Source organism: Propithecus coquereli, unplaced genomic scaffold, assembly GCF_000956105.1.
Source record: "Propithecus coquereli isolate 6110/MARCELLA unplaced genomic scaffold, Pcoq_1.0 Scaffold44, whole genome shotgun sequence".
Lineage (NCBI taxonomy): Eukaryota > Metazoa > Chordata > Mammalia > Primates > Indriidae > Propithecus > Propithecus coquereli.
In genome coordinates, this window is record NW_012150174.1 from 6,823,298 (window position 1) to 6,846,305 (window position 23,008).

The 23,008-nt window shown below is 40.9% G+C and overlaps 1 protein-coding gene across 4 annotated transcripts in view; it reads right to left on the reverse strand.

Annotated features, from left to right (window-relative positions):
* Positions 1 to 20,443: 20,443 nt before the first annotated feature.
* Positions 20,444 to 23,008, reverse strand: part of TEAD1 (TEA domain family member 1 (SV40 transcriptional enhancer factor)) — a 161,447-nt gene continuing 158,882 nt past the window's right edge. For all 4 annotated transcript variants that reach the window (XM_012654247.1, XM_012654244.1, XM_012654245.1 and 1 more), the window contains one exon: positions 20,444 to 20,703. In XM_012654247.1, coding sequence (XP_012509701.1) covers positions 20,590 to 20,703 — 114 coding nt within the window. In that variant the 3' untranslated portion in view covers positions 20,444 to 20,589. The remainder of the gene's footprint in view (positions 20,704 to 23,008) is intronic.

A 23,008-nucleotide genomic window follows, 5' to 3' on the forward strand; every position in this document is an offset into this window, starting at 1 on the left:
CAACCCAAGTGTCCATCCACAGATGAATGGATAAACAAAATGTAGTGTATAAATACAATGGAATATCACTTAGCCTTAAAAAGGAAAAGATATTCTGATACATACTACAACATGGATGAATTCTGAGGATATTATGCTAAGTGAACTAAACCAGTCACCAAGACAAATTCTGCATGATTCCATATATATGAAGTACCTAGAGTAGTCAAATTCATAAAGATAGACAGTAGAATGGTGGTTGCCAGCGGCTGGGGTAAGAAGGGAATGGGGAGTTATTTTTTAATGAGTATAGAGTTTTAGCTTTGCAAGACAAAAAGAGCTGGATGTATGGGTGACGATGACTGCACAATATAAATGTACTTAATACCACTGAACTATACACTTAAAAATGGCTAAGGTGGTAAATTTTATGTTATGTGTATTTTACCACAATCTTTTAAAAAAGGTTTCAAGTTGGACTTTAAAATGTCAGGCAATTAAAAGTATTTATGTTTAAAACGTAATTTAAAAAATAATTGAGGCCAGGCGCGGTGGCTCACGCCTGTAATCCTAGCTCTCTTTGTTTGAGCTCAGGAGTTCGAAACCAGCCTGAGCAAGAGCGAGACCCTGTCTCTACTAAAATAGAAAGAAATTAATCGAACAACTAAAAATATATAGAAAAAATTAGCTGAGCATGGTGGCGCATGCCTGTAGTCCCAGCTACTCGGGAGGCTGAGGCAGAAGGATTGCTTGAGCCCAGGAGTTTGAGGTTGCTGTGAGCTAGGATGACGCCACAGCACTCTATACTGGGCAACACAGTGAGACTCTGTCTCAAAAAAATAAAAAAATTAAAAAATAATTGACGAGGCTGGGCGCGGTGGACCACGCCTGTAATCCTAGCACTCTCGGAGGCTGAGGTGGGTGGATCGTTTGAGCTCAGGAGTTCGAGACCAGCCTGAGCAAGAGCGAGACCCCGTCTCTATCAAAAATAGAAAGAAATTAATTGGACAGCTAAAAATATAGAAAAAAAATTAGCCGGGCATGGTGGCGCATGCCTGTAGTCCCAGCTACCCGGGAGGCTGAGGCAGGAGGATCACTTGAGCCCAGGAGTTTGAGGTTGCTGTGAGCTAGGCTGACGCCATGGCACTCTAGCCAGGGCAACAGAGTGAGACTCTGTCTCAAAAAAAAAAAAAATTGACAAAGGTATTCTAAAATTTGTATGGTTAGACAAAGGACTTAGAATAGCAAAAACAATTTTAAGAAAGAAGAACAAGATTGGAAGACCTGAACTACCAAAATTTGAGACTTACCTGCAAGATACAATAATCACAACAGTGTGTTATTGGCAAAAGAATAGACATATAGATCAATGGAACAGAATAGGAAGTTTATTTATTTATTTTATTAATTTATTTATTTTTTGAGACAGAGTCTCGCTCTGTTGCCTGGGCTAGAGTGCCGTGGCTTCAGCCTAGCTCACAGCAACCTCCAATTCCTGGGCTCGAGCAATCCTCCTGCCTCAGCCTCCCGAGTAGCTGGGACTACAGGCATGCGCCACCACGCCCGGCTAATTTTTTGTTTCAGTAGTCTGGTTGATTTTTTCTGTTTTTAGCAGAGATAGGGTATCTTGCTGAGGCTGGTCTTGAACTTCTGACTTCAAGTGATCCTCCCACCTGGGCCTCCCAGAGTGCTAGGATTACAGGCATGAGCCGCTGTGCCCAGCCTGAATAAGAAGTTTAAAAACACACCTACACTTTCATGGTCAATTGATTTTCAATAATGGTGTCAAGGTAATTTAATGGGGAAAGGATAGTCTTTTCAATAAATAGTGCTAGGACAACTGGAGATACACACACACACACACACACACACACACACACACATATATATACAGAGATGTATCCATTACATATATATATTATATATATATATATATATATATATATATATAAGGTATATATATAAAATGTCAACCCTTATTTCACATTGTCATCTAAAAGACCAAGATGGCTACATAGTAGAAAGAAGAGCGTTATTGTTGATAGCAGCTTGCAAACTCGGAAGAGACAGTCTCTGGCATACACCAAAGGTGCTCTCTCTTCAAAGAGGGAAAGAGCAGTTTGGTTTTTTATGCTTCACAGGCCTGTATTACACAACAGGGTCACAAATATTCAGCAGGTTTGGGTGGGGGAAGCTACAGATGTTTATGAGGGGAGTCAAGTGCATTTAAAATGAGTAAACATACATGTAACATACATCCCATGTTCACTTTGGGGTACAGTTTTGGCATTAAAATGAGGTGAAATTTGGCTTTTTATGTCAAAAGGTGTACATTCTCTGTAAGTTGGCTAAAACGGGCTTATGGTCTGCAACTGCTTACCAGGGAAGAATATTTATAAGGTCAGCCCTCTGTCCGATCAGAGTTGTAGGGGTCTGGGTTGTAAATTAGACTTAGGAAGGGGGTTTGATCATTTGCCCAGTAGCTCCCATTGTCAGGGACTTTAGCAAGAGTGTGGTTTTTCTTGTAGCTGTAGGAATTTAGGAAGTTGCCATCCCAGCTAAGGCCTGAACCCTTGACCCATAAGTAACTTTTGTTTCCTTAACCTTGGGGCCCATCTTAGTTGATAAATAGGCATTTATTTTGGTTTCTTAGATCACAATATCATATGGTACGCATATATCAATCCAAAAGTTTAAATGGATCGTAGACCTACATGTAAGAACTAAAACTGTAAGACTTCTAGAAGAAAGCCAAGGAAAATAATCTTGTGGCACTGGATCAGGCAATTATTTCTTAAACAGGACACAAAAAGTACAAATCACACAAGAAAAAATATAAAATGGCTTCATCAGGATTAAAAGCTTTCGCTCCTCAAGTAACAGAGTTGAGAAAAAAAGACAAGCCACAGATTGGGAGAAAATATTGGCCAAACATCTATGTGGGAAAAGTTTTCTACCCAGATCATATAAAGAACTCTTAAAATGCAACAATAAAAAGAAATACATAATAAATAATGGGCAAAAGATATGAGCAATCACTTCATAAAAGAAGATATATTAATAGCCAATAAACACATGAAAAGATGCTTAACTTCACTAATCATTCAACGAAGTTCAAATTAAAACCACAATAAGATACCATTACATATTCGCTAGAATGGCTAAATTAAGAACATTAATTCCATGAAACGCTCATACATTGCTGGAGGCAATGGAAAGCAGTACAATCAGGCTGGGAAACACAATGGCAATGTCTTTCCTAGAAAGTGAAAGATACACTTACCAATGACCAACAATCTCCCTCCTAGAGAAATGGAAACTTATGTTCTCAAAAAGACTTGTACATAAATGCTCATAGCAGCATTATTCATCACAGACAAAATTTGGAAATAACCCAAATGTCCATCAACTGGTGGATACATACATTTTGGTATAGCTATACTATGGGATACTACTCAGCTGTCAAAAGGAATTAACTATTATTACATTAAACATTATGGATAAATTTCAAACATGTTATGTTAAGTGAAAGGAGTCAAATAGGAAGGACTACATGCTATATGAGTCTATTTATATGCAATTCTAGAAAAGGCAATATTACAGGGACAGAAAACATATCAGTCCTACCTGAGGCTGAGAGTCCGGGGAGGGGATTGGTTGTATAGGGGCAAAGAGAAAGCTTCCTCTTCCGTCTGAAAGTTTGCTGAAAATCACCAGCAAGAGGCAGATTAATAGGAGAAAAGGTATACAAATTTATTTAATGCACACATGGAGCCTTCAGAATGAAGACTTGACCCCCCAGTGGGGTGCACAAGCTTATATACCAGCTTGAGGTTACAGAAAGAATGGGGGTTTGGATCCTGACAAAACAGGTTATGGGATGGGGGGCAGGGGAAGGGTGCAGAGGAGTTCTGTTGAGAGACAATAAATGATTACTAGGGAAAATACATGGATCTGGGAACAGACATTAATTTGTAAACAGTTCTCTTTGGAATTTGAATGAGTCTGAAAACAGACATTATCTTGCAAAAGTGTGTGTTCAGATGTGGTCACATTCTTGGTTGCCTTTTCTGTAATGGATAATGAGATAACGGAGGGGAAGAAAAAACAATTATTCTCCTCGGTGGGTCTGGATCTTAGGCAGATAAAGGTCTATGCTAAGGGAAAGATAGTGTGTGGGGAGCACAGGGGGCATAAGGTCAGAGATACTCCGAGGCTTCTTCAGTTCAGTGTGTCAAAGCACCATATTTTGGGGTATCAGTTTCTGAGCCCCAGCAATTGCAAAGGGGCATGGGAGGCTTTTGGGAGGTGATGGATATATTATATATCTTGATTGTGGTGATGGTTACATGACTGCATACAGTTGCCCAAATTCATCAGATTATATACTTAAAATGAATGTATTTTACTGTATTATACATTATACCTCAATAAAGCCAGAGAAAAAGTAAACAACACATACACAAAGAGTGCAATGAGCACCACCCGAAGGATGGACATATTTGAAACTCGGACTTGGGGCGGGGGGGAAAGGGCAACATACATAACCTAAACATCTGTACCCCCATAACATGCTGAAATAAAAAAAAAGTAAACAACAAAATCACAGCCAATGGGCTCTTATTCATGGCTATAAGATACTGTATCCGTATTTTCAAGTGTCCTTTGTACTCATATCATGATCCATTATATAAATAAATCATAATTTATTGTTTATTTTGGTTTTTTTTTGAGAAAGAGTCTCACTGTGTTGCCCGGGCTAGAGTGCCATGGTGTCAGCCTAGCTCACAGCAACCTGAAACTCCTGGGCTCAAGCGATCCTCCTGCCTCAGCCTCCCGGGTAGCTGGGACTACAGGCATGCGCCACCATGCCTGGCTAATTTTTTATATGTATTTTTAGTTGTCCAATTAATTTCTTTCTATTTTTAGTAGAGACGGGGTCTCGTTCCTGCTCAGGCTGGTCTCAAACTCCTGAGCTCAAACAATCCGCCCGCCTCGGCCTCCCAGAGTGCTAGGATTACAGACGTGAGCCACCGCGCCCGGCCCTAATTTATTGTTTAATTCTACTGTTGCTGAACATTTACAATGTTTCTATATTCTTTCTTTTCTGATTGGACTAATGAGGGCAATAGATGCACATATTTTTGGAGTACATGTGATAATTTGATACATTCATACAATGTGTAATGATCAAATTAGGATAATTGAGATATCTATCACATTAAACATTTATCATTTCTCTATTCTGGGAACATTTGAATTATTCTGGTACATTGTTTTGCAAGTAGCAACATGCTAAATTTACTTCCAGATTCTAGCAATATATCTGTATATTCTTTTGGACTTTCCACATATACAAGCTTATCACCTAAGAATAATGATAGATTGGATTCTCATCCTTATGTATTGGCGTTTTTGTTTTGTTTTGTTTTTTTCCTTTTGTTCTGTTTGGCCTTACTACAATGTCTAGAACATGTTGAGCCAATGTGGTAAGTATAGGCATTCTTGTCTCATTCCCAAAATCAAAAGACATATTTTCACTGCAAGCTTATTAAATTTTTTTTTTGGTAGATACCCTTTACTGGTTCAGATCAGCTTCTTCTAGCCCTAATTTGCCAAGAAGTCTAAAAAATATCATGAGTAGACATTGTTGTTTAGACTTAAACAATAAGCATTTATTTCTCACAGTTCTGGAGGTGGAGAGGTCCAAGATCAAGGTGCTGGCAGATTCCACGTCTGTTGAGCACGTCTTCTTGGTTTGCAGATGGTCTCCTTCTTGCTGTATCCTCACATGGTGGAGAGAGAGGGAGAACTCTGTTCTCTTCTTCTTATAAGGGTACCAATCCCATCATAGGGTCCCCATCCTCATGACCTCATCTAATCCTAATTACCTTCCAAAAGCTCTCCCTTCAAATATCATCACATTGGGCATTAGAGCTTCAACATTCGAATTTGTTGGGAAGGCGGGGGAAGGGAAGGACACAAATAGTCCACAGCAGACATTAAATTTATTTAGATGCATCTGTCTTCCTCTATAGGGATGATCTATGATTTTTCTCCTTTCATCCGTTAATGTGAATTACATGGGTTGACTTTCTAATGTTCAATCAACCTTGCATTCCTGGAATCAACCCCATTTTGCCATCATGAATTATGCTTTATATATCATACACTGTTACACTCAAAATTGCTAATATTTTGTCAATTTTATGGTCATGAGATTAGCCTATAATTTTCCTTTTTTGTATTGTCCTTGTTGATATGCTAGCCTTATCAAATAAATGTCTCTTTTGACTTACTGTGAAGTGGTAGTCAATACAGTAACGCATCACATTACATTGAGTTGGATTTCCTTTGCTTTACTTCCACCTTTTTCTCATTTATACTGCCCTGAACTTAAATCTCCCAAATAAAGTATTAACATCTTAATCCTTGCCTCAGGCTCTGCTTTCTAAAAGACCTAAGTTAAGACTAGAATTGTCTCATTTGTTAATCATTTTTTTTTTTTTTTTTAGAGACAGGATCTTGCTCTGTTGCCCAGCCTTGAGTGTAGTGGTGTGATCATAGCTCACTGTAACCTCAAACTCCTGGGCTCAAATGATCCTCCCACTTCAGCCACCCCAGCAGCTAGGACTGCAGGCGGGCACCACCACACCTGGCTACTTTATTTTTGGGGTAGAGACAGGGTCTTGCTATGTTGCCTAGGCTGGTCTTGAACTCCTGGGCTCAAGTGATCCTCCCACTTTGGCCTCCCAAAGTACTGGGATTATAAGCATGAGCCACTGTATCTGGCCTGATTTTGTTATTTTAAAGTTTGATAGAGCTTGTAAACCATATAGGCCTGGGTTTTTCTGTGTAAAAATATTGAAAACTGTTTCGTTTTAATGATTTTTAGACTATTCAGTTTTTCTACATCTTCATGAGACAATTTTCATAAGTTAGTTTTCTAAGATCTCACCATTTTATTTATACTTACAAACTAGCATAAAATTTATAATAGTATACTTTTATTATCTATTTTATTATACTTTTATTAATATCTATAGGGTCTGTAGTGATGCTCCTATTTCATTCCTATTATTGTTGTTTTGGTTCTCTCTCTCTCTCTCTCTCCCTCTCTCATTTTTCACTCTTGCCAGGGTTTTATAGATTTTATTAGTATTTTTTAAGAACCAACTTTTGACTTTGTTTACCTCTATTGTATTTGTTTTCTATTTCCTTAGTTTGCTCTTTATTAGTTAGTTTGGTGTCATGTGTGTTTATTTTGTTCTTTTAACTTCATGTATTGAATGCCTATCTCATTTTTAAGTCTTTCTTCTTTTCTAATATGAATGTTTCTAAGCATGTCAGTCTATATGTTTTCTAAATACTGCCTTAGCTGCATCCCACATATTATATTTTAATAGGCAGTATTTCTTTAACATACTTTAAATATTTCTTAATTTCCATGACTTCTTTTACTCATGAATTAGAAATGTGTTAATTAATCCCCAAATATATGGAGTTTTTCCTATGTATAATGACTTCTCTCTTAATTGCATGTGGTCGGAGAATACTGTATTTATTGTAGTGGTCCTCTGAAATATATTCAGACTTGCTCAATTTGCAAGTATATGGTTTTCATATTATACTATATGTGATTGAACAAATATGAATTTGACAAATTTTGGGATATAGTATACACACACAGCACACACATATATATTTGCATATGTATATTAAGTATTTCAAATTTTCTACATATCTCTGGTATTTGCTTCATTAATTAGTGAGAGATGTTGATTTGATTAGTATGATTTTGGATTTTTTTTTTTTTTTGCCGTTCTCTCATTTTTGTCTCGTATCTTTTATGGCAATTTTATTATGTGCATACCAATTTACAATTATTTTACTTCATGGTGAATTTAACCTTTTATCACATGAGGCAACATCTTTATCTCTTTTTTTTTTTTGAGAGTCTCACTCTGTCACCTCAGCTAGAGTGTGGTGGCATCATCATAGCTCACTGCAGCCTCAAACTCCTGGGCTCAAGCCATTCTCCTGCCTCAGCAGCCGCTGGAGTAGCTAGGACTACAGGTGCATGCCACTACACCCAGCTAATTTTTCTACTTTTAGTACAGTCAGAGGTCTTGCTCTTGTTCAGGCTGGTCTCAAACTCCCGAGCTCAGGTGATCCTCCCACCTTGGCCTCCCAGAGTGCTAAGATTACAGGCGTGAGCCACCACGCCTGGTCCTTCATCTCTATTAATGCTCCCAAATAAACTTTGTACTTGAGTCCCTTTTCAGGGTCTCCTTTTGGGGAGAATCTAAATTAAGACAGTTTTCCCCCTTGGTATGTTGCAGCACCACAATAACTAAGACGGACACCTGTGGTGAATTGGTATTGGGTCCATGAGAAAGGAAATGCACTGATGATGCAATCTCTAGCGTGACAGAGAGATGGGAGTGGTGTTAATTATAAGGATTATGGAACAGGTTGGTTGTTGCTAAGCGTAATCGGTGCAAGGATTGAAGAAAGTGTCATGCTCAACTCAGGGCAGGGTGTAAAAGAACTCCCTGAAAGCATTTGAAGTGACCCTCAGCTCATGTAGCTGGAGGACAGACTTTGCTAAAAATCAAGCCAGAAAGTACAAATAAAACTGAATTGGCAGCTCTTGCAAGTCTCCTGTTAAAGATAGGGACTAATAGGCGAAGAGTGGGCCCCTGAAACGTGGGGTGGGGACATTGGGGTGGAAATGCTGAGAACTCTGAACCTCAGATTCCTCTGAACCCTCCTGGCCAGCAGCCACCCCTGCCTGGAGACCACGGCCAGGCCTCCACCAAAATGGACGTCTTCCAAGATGAAGTGCTTTGTCTCCCCAATATCTGGCCCACATCCTCTCATTGCTTCTAGACCAATTACAAGGGTAAAGCCTCAGCATGGTCCAATTGGGGAAGCTGGGTCCTTGCTTCAGGAAAAGAGCTACACGATTTGGCTAGTCTGTACTAGCCAAAAGAGACACAGGAATTGGCTAGTCTACTCTTCTCAGCAGGAATTGGGAGAACATGTCTGGGAATAAGTCTTAAGGACACGAAACTGGCTAGATTAGGAGAGTTTATCAGTACGTGGGATGATGCTCTTCTACAATTTGGGATTTAATCTCCTGTTGGAAACCTGGAGCTGATCCTGGTGTACTGCTGGACAGCTCCTTGAAGCCCGAGGAAACAATGTCTAGAGTAAATGAAATGGAGGTGCAGCCTTGGCAGAGTACTGAGGCAGTGCTCCTAGGATGGATTTGTAATTTAAGACCAGAACACCCACTACCTATGTGCCAAAGACACTCCCTTCCCTAAAATGACAGTGAATACACTAGTGAGCCCCAACACCCTTGAGAAATGGCTTGCAGGCCAGGGTTGACAGTGGGAAATACTGATATGGAATTGGTTTCCCTTGTGAGAATACAGATGATAGGATTCTGGAACACCAGAGGCCAGGTGGCAGCACTTAGCTGTCAGAGGCAGCTGGCATAACAGGCAGCAAGGAATAGTAGCCAAGGCGTGCATTCCTGCAGGAATCTGTGGAGATGGCTAAGTAGACCTGGCAAGAGAGGGACAAGAAAGATGGACAGCCATCAGAGGTGCTGCTTGTCTTGATTACAAAGTATCAAGATCAGGTGAGCAGCTGGTCAGCTGCTGCAATAAAAAAATCATTACTCACCCGCCCTTTCCAGACCTAAGCCTATTGTCAGATCCAAAGACCCCTGATAAGAGCGCAGGCTTGGGCACTTAAGGAAGGATACTATGATGCCACATGAGGGCATCAAAGGGACCTATAACCATTCGCCAGAGTATCTACACACCTAGGAAAGGGAAACGTGAACATGTTTTAGGACTATTGGATGTAGAACCCTGCTGTTTGGCTTAAGATGGGGGTTGGTAAGTTTTTGTTTTTTGGTAAAGGGCCAGATAGTAATTATTTTAGGTTTTGTGGGTTATAGGGTCTTTTTACAATTAATCAACTCTGCTATTGTAGTGTGAAAGCAGCCACAGACAATAAACAGTAGTAGCTATCTGCCAATAAAACTTTATTTACAAAAACAGGCCAGATTTGACTCCGTGGGCCATAGTTTCCTGACCTCTCGCCTTGGACATGGTCAATTCTCATAAAATTCCATGTGTACTTGTAAATAGTGTATAGTATCCAATTGCTGGGTTCATTACTTTGTATTTTGTAAATTAGAAAGGCATATTATGTTGTTCAAATCCTCTATATCTGACTTTCTGGTCTGCTTTATCTATAACTGAATGAGCTTAGTTGTTTAAAAACCTCTCGCTATGGTCATTTGTCAAATTTTGCTTTATACAATTTGAAGCTCTTGTTATTAGGTGCATACAGGCTTAGCATCTTTATCCTTCCTTGTTAATTATAATAAAACTTGTATTATCTTGAAGTAATACTCATTAACTCTAGTAGTAATTTTTGCCTTGAGCTATACTAGTTTGAGATTAATGTAGCTGTATCAGCTTTATTTTGGTTAGTGTTTTGACGGTGTATATATATATACATACATATATATATATTTTTTTTTCAATCTTTCTGTGCCTTTATATGTTAGTTGGTTCCTTACCAGTAACCCAGAGCACAAATCATTAATCTGAGCTTCTTGGAAACCAAAGCATATGGGAGGGCTGGGCGTGCTGGCTCACACCTGTAATCCTAATGCTCTGGGAGGCCAAGGCGGGAGGATTGCTCGAGGTCAGGAGGTCAAGACCAGCCTGAGCAAGAGTGAGACCCCCGTCTCTACTAAAAATAGAAAGAAATTAGCTGGACAACTAACAATATATAGAAAAAATTAGCCAGGCATGGTGGCGCATGCCTGTAGTCCTAGCTACTCGGGAGGCTGAGGCAGGAGGATCGCTTGAGCCCAGGAGTTCAAGGGTGCTGTGAGCTAGGCTGACACCATGGCATTCTAGCCTGGGCAACAGAGACTGTGTCTCAGCAAAAAAAAAAAAGGCACATGGGAGAAGATTTACTGAAAAGATGCAGCCAAGTCATCGGCAGCCTATGTGCTAATTGTGATGACCTAAACAAACTTGACGCAGGGTCATCAAACAGAACAAGGGAGGCTTTGAAGGCAGTCTTACCAACTCTAAGGCTTCAGAAGCTTACCCAACACTGTGTATTTTCATTGGAATTGTATCGGTTGCTCACACTGATTACCCAACCACAATAGCTAATTTGGCTTTCAATAAGTAGCAGTGATTCTTATTAGTACCCCGAAGCAGTAAGGCAAGAACTGACCAGAGGTTTGCAGCAAAGTTGCTTGTTCTCTGATCTTACCACAAGCCTTTATCTACCCTCCCTTTTGCTGCTCTAATCACTTTACTCAGTGATGTTAGTTAGTTTACCCAATCTTTTGCTGAGCTCAATGCGACTGGAACCCCAGGCACTAACGAAGGATGTTTCTGATGCGCTGCAGTGCCTTGTTCTGAAAGAGGGGGTGGAAAAATGTCATACGAGGAGCGGCAGAACCAGAACTGCAAGGGAAGCAGCTGTTCCACCTTTAAATTCTTGCCACTTACCAACTTTTATGAACTTAACAAGGGCCTGCACTTTCTCTGGGCCTCAATTTCCTTATTGCAAAACTGTAAATGATTCCTCTTTTTTTCCAGAGTATGTGGGTTAAAGGAAATGGTGAAGGTGCCCGGCACATCAAAGGACTTCAACAAAGTGTTCCATAGGTCCCTTCCTCTGCTCTGAGCAGCTCCTGGACGACAGCATTCCTCCCGAACAGCAGCTTGCTGAAAACTGTTATTCCTTTGTTCATGCTCCACCCCAGTGCTTCTATGGGATCAGGCAAGCTTTACCTCAGAATTTCAAAGAAATAGGGAGAAGCAAGACCCTCTGTGGTCTAGTTCACAAACTGAAGAATCCCAAGGTACTTTCAGCCTTGTTGTCAGAAGTCCAAGGTCATTATTGTTTAAGAAAGCTCTTTTCCCCCAAGCCGGATTTCTCTGCTAGCCTTGAGCTACTTCCATAGTGCGGTGAGCCAAGACGCAGGGGCCAGGAGTCCAGGCTTAAGTGTCAGGGCGATCTTATTTAAGGCTCCACCCCTTACTAGTAAGGACTTTGGATGAGCTATCCTTTCTGAGTCTGTTTGGGGGAATAATGTCATTGGGACTACAGTGAAAATTAAAGGATACAATATATATACATTGCACTAACACACTTGGCACAGAGCCAGTAAACAGAATCCAAGCTTTCTGTTATGCACGTGTGCTGCATACACCTGAATCACGAACCCCACGGTAATACAGAGGACAGAGGTCAGGGGGTTACAGCTTAGTGTGCAACCCAACTACTGAGTGCAGAAGCACCATGCAGGCAGGAACCATGCTGTATGTATTACTGCACCCTCCTCTGCTCTACCCTGGCTCCTGGCATGTGCCTTGCCAAGTTGGGTTAACGACAAATGCTCAACGGCTGGGTGTGTGTGCTAAGGCCCTGTTATGGTACCAGTGAACATGGGACTTGGCTTCTCAGGGTAAGTCTGGGATCCACAGACAAGCTGTTCTGCAAAATTTATGTTGATTTTAATGAAGCACTAAAGAGAGAGAGAGAGAGAGACAGGTAGACTGACGGACTGACTTATGGGTGCTTTTAAGAAACCCTGTTAGATATAGCACCAAAAGTTCCAATTATTGAGCTTAGGGGACACTTGAAAAGGATTAAGGCTTCCACCTTCTTTACTCTGTCCTTCATATCCTCACCCACAATATAGAAAGCACATTTCATTCTGAACAACATACACTTTTGCAGATAAAAAAGGTGACCCACACTTTCATTTTCTTTATTTTTCATTGATACCGTATGAATACAAAGTTTCTAGAAAGCTACAAAATATCTACCACTTTATCAAGAAGGCATCAAAATGTGTCACTTTGCAAAGACATGAAAACACCTGCAGGAACTGACACAAAAATAGCATTTTTAGAGTGATGAAATAATTGCACTTAACTGTCATGGATATTAAAGTTATCACACATATGTACCGCGAAAGCTAGAATACATTTTTTTTTTTACAAAGCACTTTATAAAAAAATTCTCTGCACACAAACCCTATAATTTTCATATAACTATCATACTAAAGATAAATTCACTTTAAAGCCAACACTTAGAGAACATTTTTTAAACAAAAAGGTACCAGTACCTAAACACAGACGTTAACAAATACAAGAATACTGTACTGCCAAGAGGTTTAACCAAATGCCTTTTGAAAGTTTCTGCAAATAGGTTAAGAAAAACATGTGAGAATTTGCACACTCCCACCCCCATCTCTCCAATCTGCCCAAGAGGAACCCAATCACCCAGAGGCAGGTTCCACAGCCCACTCCCAGCAGCAGTACAATATCAAAGGAACCACTGACCAGATGAACGCTTACGTCACGAGCCCATTTTATACACACGACAGGAAGACACAGACTGTGAGAATCCCATTAAGTCATTTAGAATGTGAACAAACACACATGGCAAAAACCAATTTACATAAAATTTAAGCATATTAAAGAATTAAAGGCTATTCAGGTTTCTTTTTTAAATGTTACAAAATTTTTTTTTTGTCATTTTTCAGGCACGTACTGTTTTTGTTTTTACTTTTTTTTTTTTTCCTTGTCTGCAGTCATAAGCCTACTGAAAAGGCCTACAGAAGTAAATCTTTCAAGGAGGTAACAGGGAGATGTATTTTTTTTTTAAAGAAGTGCAGTTAATATCTAATTTACAGTGAAACTAATCACAAAAAATGACTAATGGAAAAAAAAAATCAGAGACTGGTTTCCAACTGATTTACACCTAGATTCTGTCAGCCTCTCTTACAGACAGGGGAAGGGGAAACAGTCTCATCACGGAGGGCGGACACGAGAGTCAGCCTGAGCGAGGTGGAATCTAATGGAGGCTGACCCCAAATAATGACAAACCAGAGGGAACGGAAATGCCGTCTCAAATACTAAAAAGTCTCAAATACTAAAATGATGTAGTGTGGCTTATGAGTGATTCAATGCAAATTCACAGAGTAAAAACAAGTTACGGCTTAGGAAGTAGGACAATAAATACAAATATTTCATCTTATTTAAACGGTGCATGACTTCAGTGAAACTACCCTTTGCGATGCAATACATTTTAAACACAAAACCTTCATTCGTAACGACAGAAGCAATGAGTTTATGAGAGGAAACTACCTACTGTCAAACAAAGCACAGTAACAGCTGAAGAGAGAAGCAAGAAAACAAGCATTGGACTAATTTCTTCCAAGTTGTGGTATAGCACTGGCCGGGAAGGAGCTGGGAGTTCAAGCAGCTAACCGGAACTTGGGGGCTGAGACTACTTCCTTTTCATCACTTGATTGTTTTTGTTTGTTTGCAGAAGTTTCTATAAATACTCACAACTTGGAGTGGATAGAAATCACTCCTGAAACTTCAGAGCCCAGAGAAAGTATTCTTAAAGACACCAAGTAGAGACAGACAGAACATACATATTAAGAGTACAGAGGCTAACTTTTGAAGATGTCTGATATTATTTTTAAGTCTATATTAGCGAAGAAAAAAATTTTTTTTTCTCCTGGCTTCCTTTTGGCTGGTTTTTTTTTTTTTTTTGCCTCCTTGTCCTTTTCACTCCTCTTCCTTACCTCTATGAGTTTTCCCAATTTATATAAGGTTTTGACAAAAGCCAACACGGACTTTAAAGAGATGCCCCTTTGAGGGCTGGAAAACGCCGAACTGTGAATGGTGCTCTTGGGAGGTTTCTCATAGCACATTCATACACAACACTCGGAGTCCACATGTTTGCCCTAAGAAGAACACTTCGATTGTAATGACCCTAACTCACTTTTGTTCTGCACTGTCATCTCAGTTTGAGGCTTCCAACTTTCAAAATGGTATCACTGTGTAAACCAGATTAAGTGCGCACTGTCATCTGAATGGAAAAGAAAGTCTCCACAGAGACTGGACACGAACACGCGGAGGAGGAGAAAGCTGTAGTATCTGTCCACCGGCCGAGAGTCTGTTGTTTGTGCGGAAGCTCCCTCACGCGGATGCAGGGCGGGGTGACAAGATGAAATGACACACCAGGTCACTGGCACACACAAACACAACAGTTTCCGGGGTCCCTCCTGCTGCAGTGTGCTACGGGTGAGTGGTGGCGGGGGCCCCACTGGCAGGCACACTAGCAGCAGGCAGGGACCACGTCGTGCTCTTGTGAACAGAGGCCTGTGGTTGGTTACTCATCCCGGTAAACCAAAGGCATTACGGTGATCTCAAAATATTTTTGGTCTCTCTACAAATTATCGTATTATGGCAGCACTTTTCTAAGCTGGAATCTCAAACCAAAGGCACTTTCATGCTAGAGTGCAGAAGATTCACAAATAGCTAAGTATTTGGTCATGAATTTAAAAGGCAACATTAAAAGTACAATTTGCTTTTCATAGTAAACTACGAAGTTGCAACCTTCTGTTTTGGTATACACATTTCAGAGTGTGGTCAAAGAACTGACTTGTGTTCAGTTTCAGATTTTAGACCAAGAAGTCAGTTTCCTGTAGAACTGGAGGAAAAATGGGCTTAAAAAACAAAAAAATGTTAACGATTTTTGCTTGTTCTGTTTCGAATAGTGGGCCAATCCGTAAATGAACATGAGGAATTGCTGTAAGAAAAGGCTGGCGGCACGACTAAGGTATTACTAAGGCACTGCTTACTGGAACGCTTTGGCAGCTCTGAATTGAAAACTTCCTAAAAAAGTAACAGTAGTAAGAGAAATGCTTCCAGCTTACAAAAGGGCTCACAGTTCCGAGGCAGCCTTTTGCACTGCATACCCTACATGCAACATCTTGAAGATTTAAGGCTTTTCAGAAATGACATGTGCAGGGCTTTGCCACAGAAACATCAACATGAAGAAATAAGCAATGCAGACATATCCTCCTAATGTCACAGGTGTGAACACCAACAGACAGAATTAGTTCTACCCTTCGTTAGTTCAGGTATAGTGTACCAGAGCATATACAAAATTATACAATATGTACCTGGTTTGTAAAATTGACTGTCATCTCATGATTTAAATAATTTACGGTTGTACACAAACAACTGCTAAAGCCACCACAGTATTGAAACCAAAAGACGACTTGGGTTTAAAAGTCATTTGGGGACTTCTAACACCAAGTGCTTGGAATGGGGGGCTGTTTTTTGGCTGGTGTGAGTGCAGGACTTTGCTGCTGGGATGCTTAGCAAATACAAATTTGACTCAGAGCCTGTGGCAGGTGAATTGTCCCCGGAGTAAGTCAAAAGCCTCATCAGCTGTCCTGTCTGTGTGTGGATGCCTCAGGTGGCTACTGTCAGTGACACTGCAGCCTGGGGAGCAGCACTGGGGTGATGCTGTGCCTCAGCACGGGGGTCCTGAATCTCCCCCTTCTGAACAGACCCTGTCCACACATTCTTAGGGATCATTTAAGCAAAGAGCACCGAAGAACAGCCTCTACCAGGAGAGGCCAAGGATTAGAGTGGAACCCTAGGAAAGTCCTCACTAACCAGTGGGGTGATTTGGACAAGTACCTCCCCTCTAGGTCTCAACTTTCTTGTCTATAAAATGAAGGAGAGCAGACTGTGCTCTCTTTTAGATCAAGAAAGGAAAGCTCTATTAAGCCCTCTTCTGGAACTGATCCCTCACGCTTCTCCATCCCTAAAGATGAAATGTTCCAGAGGTTTCAATGCATTCTACAAACAGCACTGATTATAAGGCAGGAAGTAGAAGCAGCCCAGAGGAAATATACTGAAACGATTAAAGGTTTGATAATGACACCCATGAGTTCATGAGAAATAATGAATATTGCTGGGATTTTATTTATTTATTTTTTTTACCCCAGCAAACTAAGGGATGAAGATCAAATCAGAGACACTCTTCAAATAGGTGTGGTTACAGGAATGATGGTGACCAGCTGTTCCCAACTTCCCCAGGGAAGAGCGAAAGAATACTTGTAATAAGAGAAGTTGCTGTGAAACAGAAGTTCTGAAACAGTAAGAAACATGGACAAGGCTCACAGAGAGAAGCTTCCACAGGGTGAAATAGAAGGGAAAACAATTTCAAATATGGCAATTGTGACCTCTATGATCTAGAGCAGTGGTTCTCAGCTGGGGGTGATTTTGCGCCCCATGGGATGTTTGGCAATGTCTAGAGACATGTCGGGTTGTGAAAACTGGAGGAAGGGGGGCAGGGGCGGGTACTAGTAAACCTCCCACAATGCCCAGGACAAGCCCTGAACAACAAAAATCTGGTCCAAAATGTCAACAGTGTCAAGGTTGAGAAACCCTGGTCTTAGGTAACTTGGACATTCTAGGATTTTAGGACATGTTCTGAAGAACTCCTGGTTTTAATTTCAGTTTCTCACTATGATGGAAATGAATGCCAACAGACCAGAGCCCAGTTCTTCAGTGCCTCCCTGTTTAGGCTGTGGAAAATTTGGCCTCCAAACTCTGCAGTGAGAGCATGAGATGGCCTGGAAACAAACCTGGGTCAGCAGGAGACAGAGCACCTGAAAAAGAGTAGTGAGGACAGGACTCTAGGAAGGCGTTTTTATGGTTTTTTATGCCGGATGTGGTGGCTCATGCCTGTAATCCCAGAACTCTGGGAGGCTGAGGCAGGAGGATTGCTTGAGGCCAGGAGTTTGAGGCCAGCCTGGGCAACATGGTGAAACCCCATCTCTACAAAAAATAGAAAAATTAGCTGAGCATGGTGGCATGCACCTGTAGTCCCAGCTACCCAGGAGGCTGAGCCAGGAGGATCACGTGAGCCCAGAAGTTTGAGGTTGCAGTGAGCTGTGATGCTGCACTCCAGCCAGCCTGGGCAATAGAGCAAGACCTTATGTCAAAAAGAAAAAAAAACAAAACTTTTAAGACATAGGGATAAGACTGCCATAGAGAATGAGTGACCAAAAAGAGACTCGGATGAGGTGCTATGATGCCAATCCCACCCAAGGATCTAATTTGGGAGAAAAAAGAGAGGCCCAAGGGTTTGGGGTAACTGGAGTGGTGGTTAAGACAGGGAAGCTATCTGTCCTGAAGAAAGCTTTAGAAGAACATGAAATAAACTTCCAAAAATCTTAGAAATGTTTTAAGAGCAAAAAGTAATCCTCAAAGGTTGACCAAGTAAACCCACAAAACTCAACTACAAAGGCATTCAGGAGGAGGATGTGGGAGGTGAAGCATCCGAGGGCCCAGCTAATCCTGTGAGGTCAGCAGACTGGGGTGTGCCCTTTTCTGTCACCAACAGAGTTGTCCTCTAGCTGGTCTTCTAGGGTCCCAGACTTTTTGTGCTTTGAAAAGTAAATCCCAAGCGCTCACCTTGCAGCATCAAAGAGCCCCATTCCCCAGTGGGAACGTGAACCAGATAATCTCTCCCCTGAAGTTCTGGGATGGCCTGGCTTTTAGCCATCTGTAGCCAGTCTTATAGTCCTCGTCCTGGGAGGGAATGGGGGTTCCCTTGAGGAAAGATGCAGGAAATAGGGACAAAAGAAACATCCCCAGGAGGGGGTCCAACAGAAGTCATTAGAAATGTGATGACCATGAAAGAAGCCACAAGCCAGATGCAGGGTGGACAACAGGGGCAATCCTTCGAAGGCTGGCCTGGAACCAGGAGGGAAGAGTAGCACTGTCCTACTAGTTTAGGTATGGGGTGGGCATTCATTCCAAATGGGGAAGGTTTTGTGCACTCTCCTTTGGTCTTCCCAGTGACTGGTGATGCATGTGGGAGAGGTTAGGCTTAGTCCAGTGCTTTTCTGTTTGCCACAAGCTAGCCACACCCTCATGCTCATAACCACAAGATACGGACCAGTGTACAAGCCGGGTCAAAGCCGGTAGTGGGACAGGGAAGGGGGTGTACAAGTTACTTGGATGTGGTCAAACTAAGTTTTAATTTTCTGGTTTGGTAACAGAAAAAAATCTTGACATGTTTTACAGGTTACAAACCTTATTTCATGTTCTATTGTGTTAGCATGTTCCTACCACTTATAACAACATCATTTTCCTATGGGAAGTTGGAGGGGCACCCCCCTGTTCCTTCCCAGATGAAACTCTCATGGAGATAACCCAAGACATGTGGCCACATCAAACCAACTCTGCCTGGGTGATGCTTTGGAATATTTAGATTGCAAAGTTGAATCTCTCCCAGAAAGAGAAGCTTCCAACTGAGACTGTTTGAAAAGGACAAAGATAGACAATTGAGCCTGCTAAAACTAAGTCAAACAAGTACTGTGATTTACTGAGAGATGTTAAGGAAATAGATGTCTTTAGAGAGGATATATCTAAGTCTATAGACGCAGATTGGGATATACATACATGTCAGCACCTAAGCAAATTGAGTGACACTAAACAGATGTTCCATAAATGTGCTGAATAACTATATATGTATATGTGATGTATACATACACATATAGTTATAGCATGGTTAATATGCACATTGGGTCACCAGAAATAAAGAAGTTATCCATAGGCTGGTGAGGATGCTTGTAATTTTCTAAGCAGCAGAGATGCTGAAGCTGATGAGCCTTTTACTTGCCTGGTCAATGAAATTTTCTCCCAGCCACAGGATTCTGTATACTTTGCATCTCACAGTGCAGTATTCATGCCAATTTTAAAATTTTGTTATTAAATTTCAGTGGTTCAAATATTTACTCATCTTAATAAAAAATTTTGGCTGTCCATAATAAAATATAACTGCACACACAAGACTATAAACATTGTAAGTTTAGATTTTTCAGTATTTATCTACTTATTGCAAAAAGAGCCATTTTTTTCATTAAATAATCAATCATCACATTAGTACAATACAATTTTATATTTTTAAATATACTATATATGTTAAGGATAAGGGGTGAAGTTTTCTTCCTTTGTAATACCTGTTCAAGAGTTTAATGGATTAGGAGATTAGTTTTAACCTTGAGGAAAAAAGTACAAATTTGTCTCATTAGGATATTTCTACCAAGCATTTCTTAAGGCTATAGTTTAACATTTGGTTTCAAAAAGAAAGAAAGGTTTCATTTAAAAAATAATTTAGTGAATTACATTCTTTCATAACTTCCACCCTAATTAGTTATAAAGATAAGTCTAAAGATTCTTAGTTTTGTGTACTAATTTACATTTATATTTAAAGATTAATTTTACTTGTATCTTAAAACAAGAATTTTATGTTGGAAAAAAGAGAACTAAATATATTTGTATAAAGGCTGTAAATGTCCCATGGCAAATGCTCTGTCTCAATATTTTCTACCACAAATAGAAACAGGGCTCTGCAGAGAGAGACTTGGGTTGTTAAGGTTCACCTTTCCCGAGGAATTGTGGGCTGCAGATCTGAAGAACACACAGAAACAACTCAATTTCTCTTTTTACAACTGTACCAGAACTTCACAGCTACAATGATAGTATGAACACATGAAAAAATGACTTCACTCAAACAGGATTTAGAAAAGTTGGGGTGACCTCGGGGGCCAGGGCACCACCCTGTGTGGTGAGGTTTACAGTCAGTCGTTCGAGAGAGAGTGTGTGTGTGCGCACATATGTGTATGTATATACAGATATCTATATATATAAATAACCATGTTCAGTCCTTTACAAGCCTGTAAATATGATGTTGTGCTCCATGTTCACTATTTGAAACTTCAAATACACAGGCCATGCAGAGGAGAGTTTCTTGTGTATCCCTGTTTGTTACCACCTGTTAAGATAAAAAAAGGTACATATATTTAACACCACTCAGTTGAAAACATATTCGATCTGTGCATGATGACTATAATTTAATTGGAGAGGAACAGTCTTAAGTCCAATAGAGATCTGCTCAGCCTTACTCTGTGTCCTCTCAAACTTCTCGCCTCAAGTGATCCTCTCGCCTTGGCCTCCCAAAGTGCTGGGATTTACAGGTGTGAGCCACTGCACCGGGCTGGTCTATGTCCTCTAACACGAATTCAGAACACCATAGGTACAACTTGAATCCCTTCCAAGCTTGTTTACTATAGATAAGACAGACCTTGCAGAAAGAATCTCACCAATAATCTGAGCCCAAGAAGAGACCACAAAAATAAGTACAGTTTGTGTTTTTGGTCTTGGAGTTTTCTTTGGATTTCTTTACAACAAAGAATTTTCTATAATTCTGTCCTACAAGACAATCATTTATCCTAGGAAATTATCTTCTGTCTTTTAAAATTTATTTTTAATTGACAAATAATAATGACACACATTTATGGAATACAATGAGATGTTATGACCCACGTATATGTTATAGAATGGTTAAATTAGGTTACTCAAAATATCCATCACTTCACATACTTATTTCTTGGTGGTGAGAACACTTAAAATCTAATCTTTTTCCTATCCTAAACTTTTGCTAAATTTTGTTTCACAACAGCCCACGACAGACAACAGCTCCAGCAGTGCCCTGCTCACCAGCAGTGCCCGCACTCAGCAAAATATTGGCCAAGGAAAGGAACAGTGGCACAGGTAAAGTCATGCCGAGTGACAATTCTTCTCATTGATACAGGCTTTGCCTTTCAAAATGTCTTCTGAAGTACTCATCTGTTCCCTTCTATCCAACTCCTTCGCCTCCGCCTTCTCAGCTTTCCTGCAGATCTGGAGCTTTCCGGCCCCGATCACCGCAGCTCCCTCCCGCCAGACCCTGCCTCCTTCCCTCTCCTCATGCTGGTCTCCATTTCCCAAGCCACTCTCAGAGGGGACTTTCTAAAAGCAAATGTAATCAAATTACTCAAAACGCTTCAATGACTCTGTTATTTCTGTGTCTGATCAAGCCAGAGCAGCATCTGAAAACACTTTGAATCTGAGAGCCTCGTTCCGTAGGCCTGAAGAATGAAGTCTCACAGTACTTCTGATTTTCCCTCACGGCACACTGGACGGTCTGCAAGCACAAATCGATGTGCATGATTTTTTTAACATCCGCCTCATCCGGTGGAATATAAGTTCCCGAGGAACACGGACCATGTTTCCCAGCAACTAGTTTAGGGCATGGCACTCAATAGCCATTTAATAAATGTTTGCTGAACGAATGAAATTCACATTAACATAGCCAATGCATATCGAGGGCTTACGACATCTGCTTGGTATTAAAGGCTTTATACAGATTGTCTCTGAGTGGGTGCTTTTACGACTCCCCTTTGACAGAGAAGGAGCGGAGGGGTCAACTGCTGCCTATTCACCTGGCAGGTATCTCTCAACTGCTCCTTCCTCAGGAAGCCTTCTTCAGGCTTCCCCCTGAATTAGGTCCAATCCTCCTGCTCTACGCTCTCTTGGCACCGCGTCCCTCCGCCGGACAGCTGGAGTTCCCATTTGCATTCATTTTGTGATGATGCGATGAACGCCTGCCTCCCTCGCCAGACCCCAGGAGGGTGGCCACCTGTCTCGTTCACCACGACACCCCAGCAGCTAGTACCTCAGCATGCAACCATGACATGCCCCTTTTCTTGGCTGTCTGTTCACCCCTCGAGGCCACAGCCCTGAGAATCCCCCCTCACTCCGTACTTCACCACACCGGATTCCCAAGTACACCACAGCCCTCATTACCCTATGAAGGTTTATTTACTTGCCTCTTCTGCCCTGAAGGGCCATGAGCTACTGTGTGTCAGGCATTGTGTTTTATTTACATTGCATCCCAGCAGTGACTCTCCCTAGTTTAGCTGAATGAATTAAAACATTCTTAATGATAACCTTGAGGTAGAGGGTGAAGACGTGAGCATCTTGTTTATGAAGGAGGCGAAACTGTAGTCCAAAGACTTTACATGACCTGCCCAAGGGCTTAAAGTAGAGTTAAGTCTTAAACCCAAGTCTTCTGATTTCATGACCATAACATACACTGCCAAGTGTCTTTTCTATCAACTCAAGTCTTAATTTATGTCTATCACTGGCTCTGTGACCTTGGGTAGACCTAACATTCCTTATCCATAAAATGGGAATAAAAATGACCTCACAGTTTTGCTGTGAGAATTCCATAATAGAACGTTTATCAAGATTGTAGT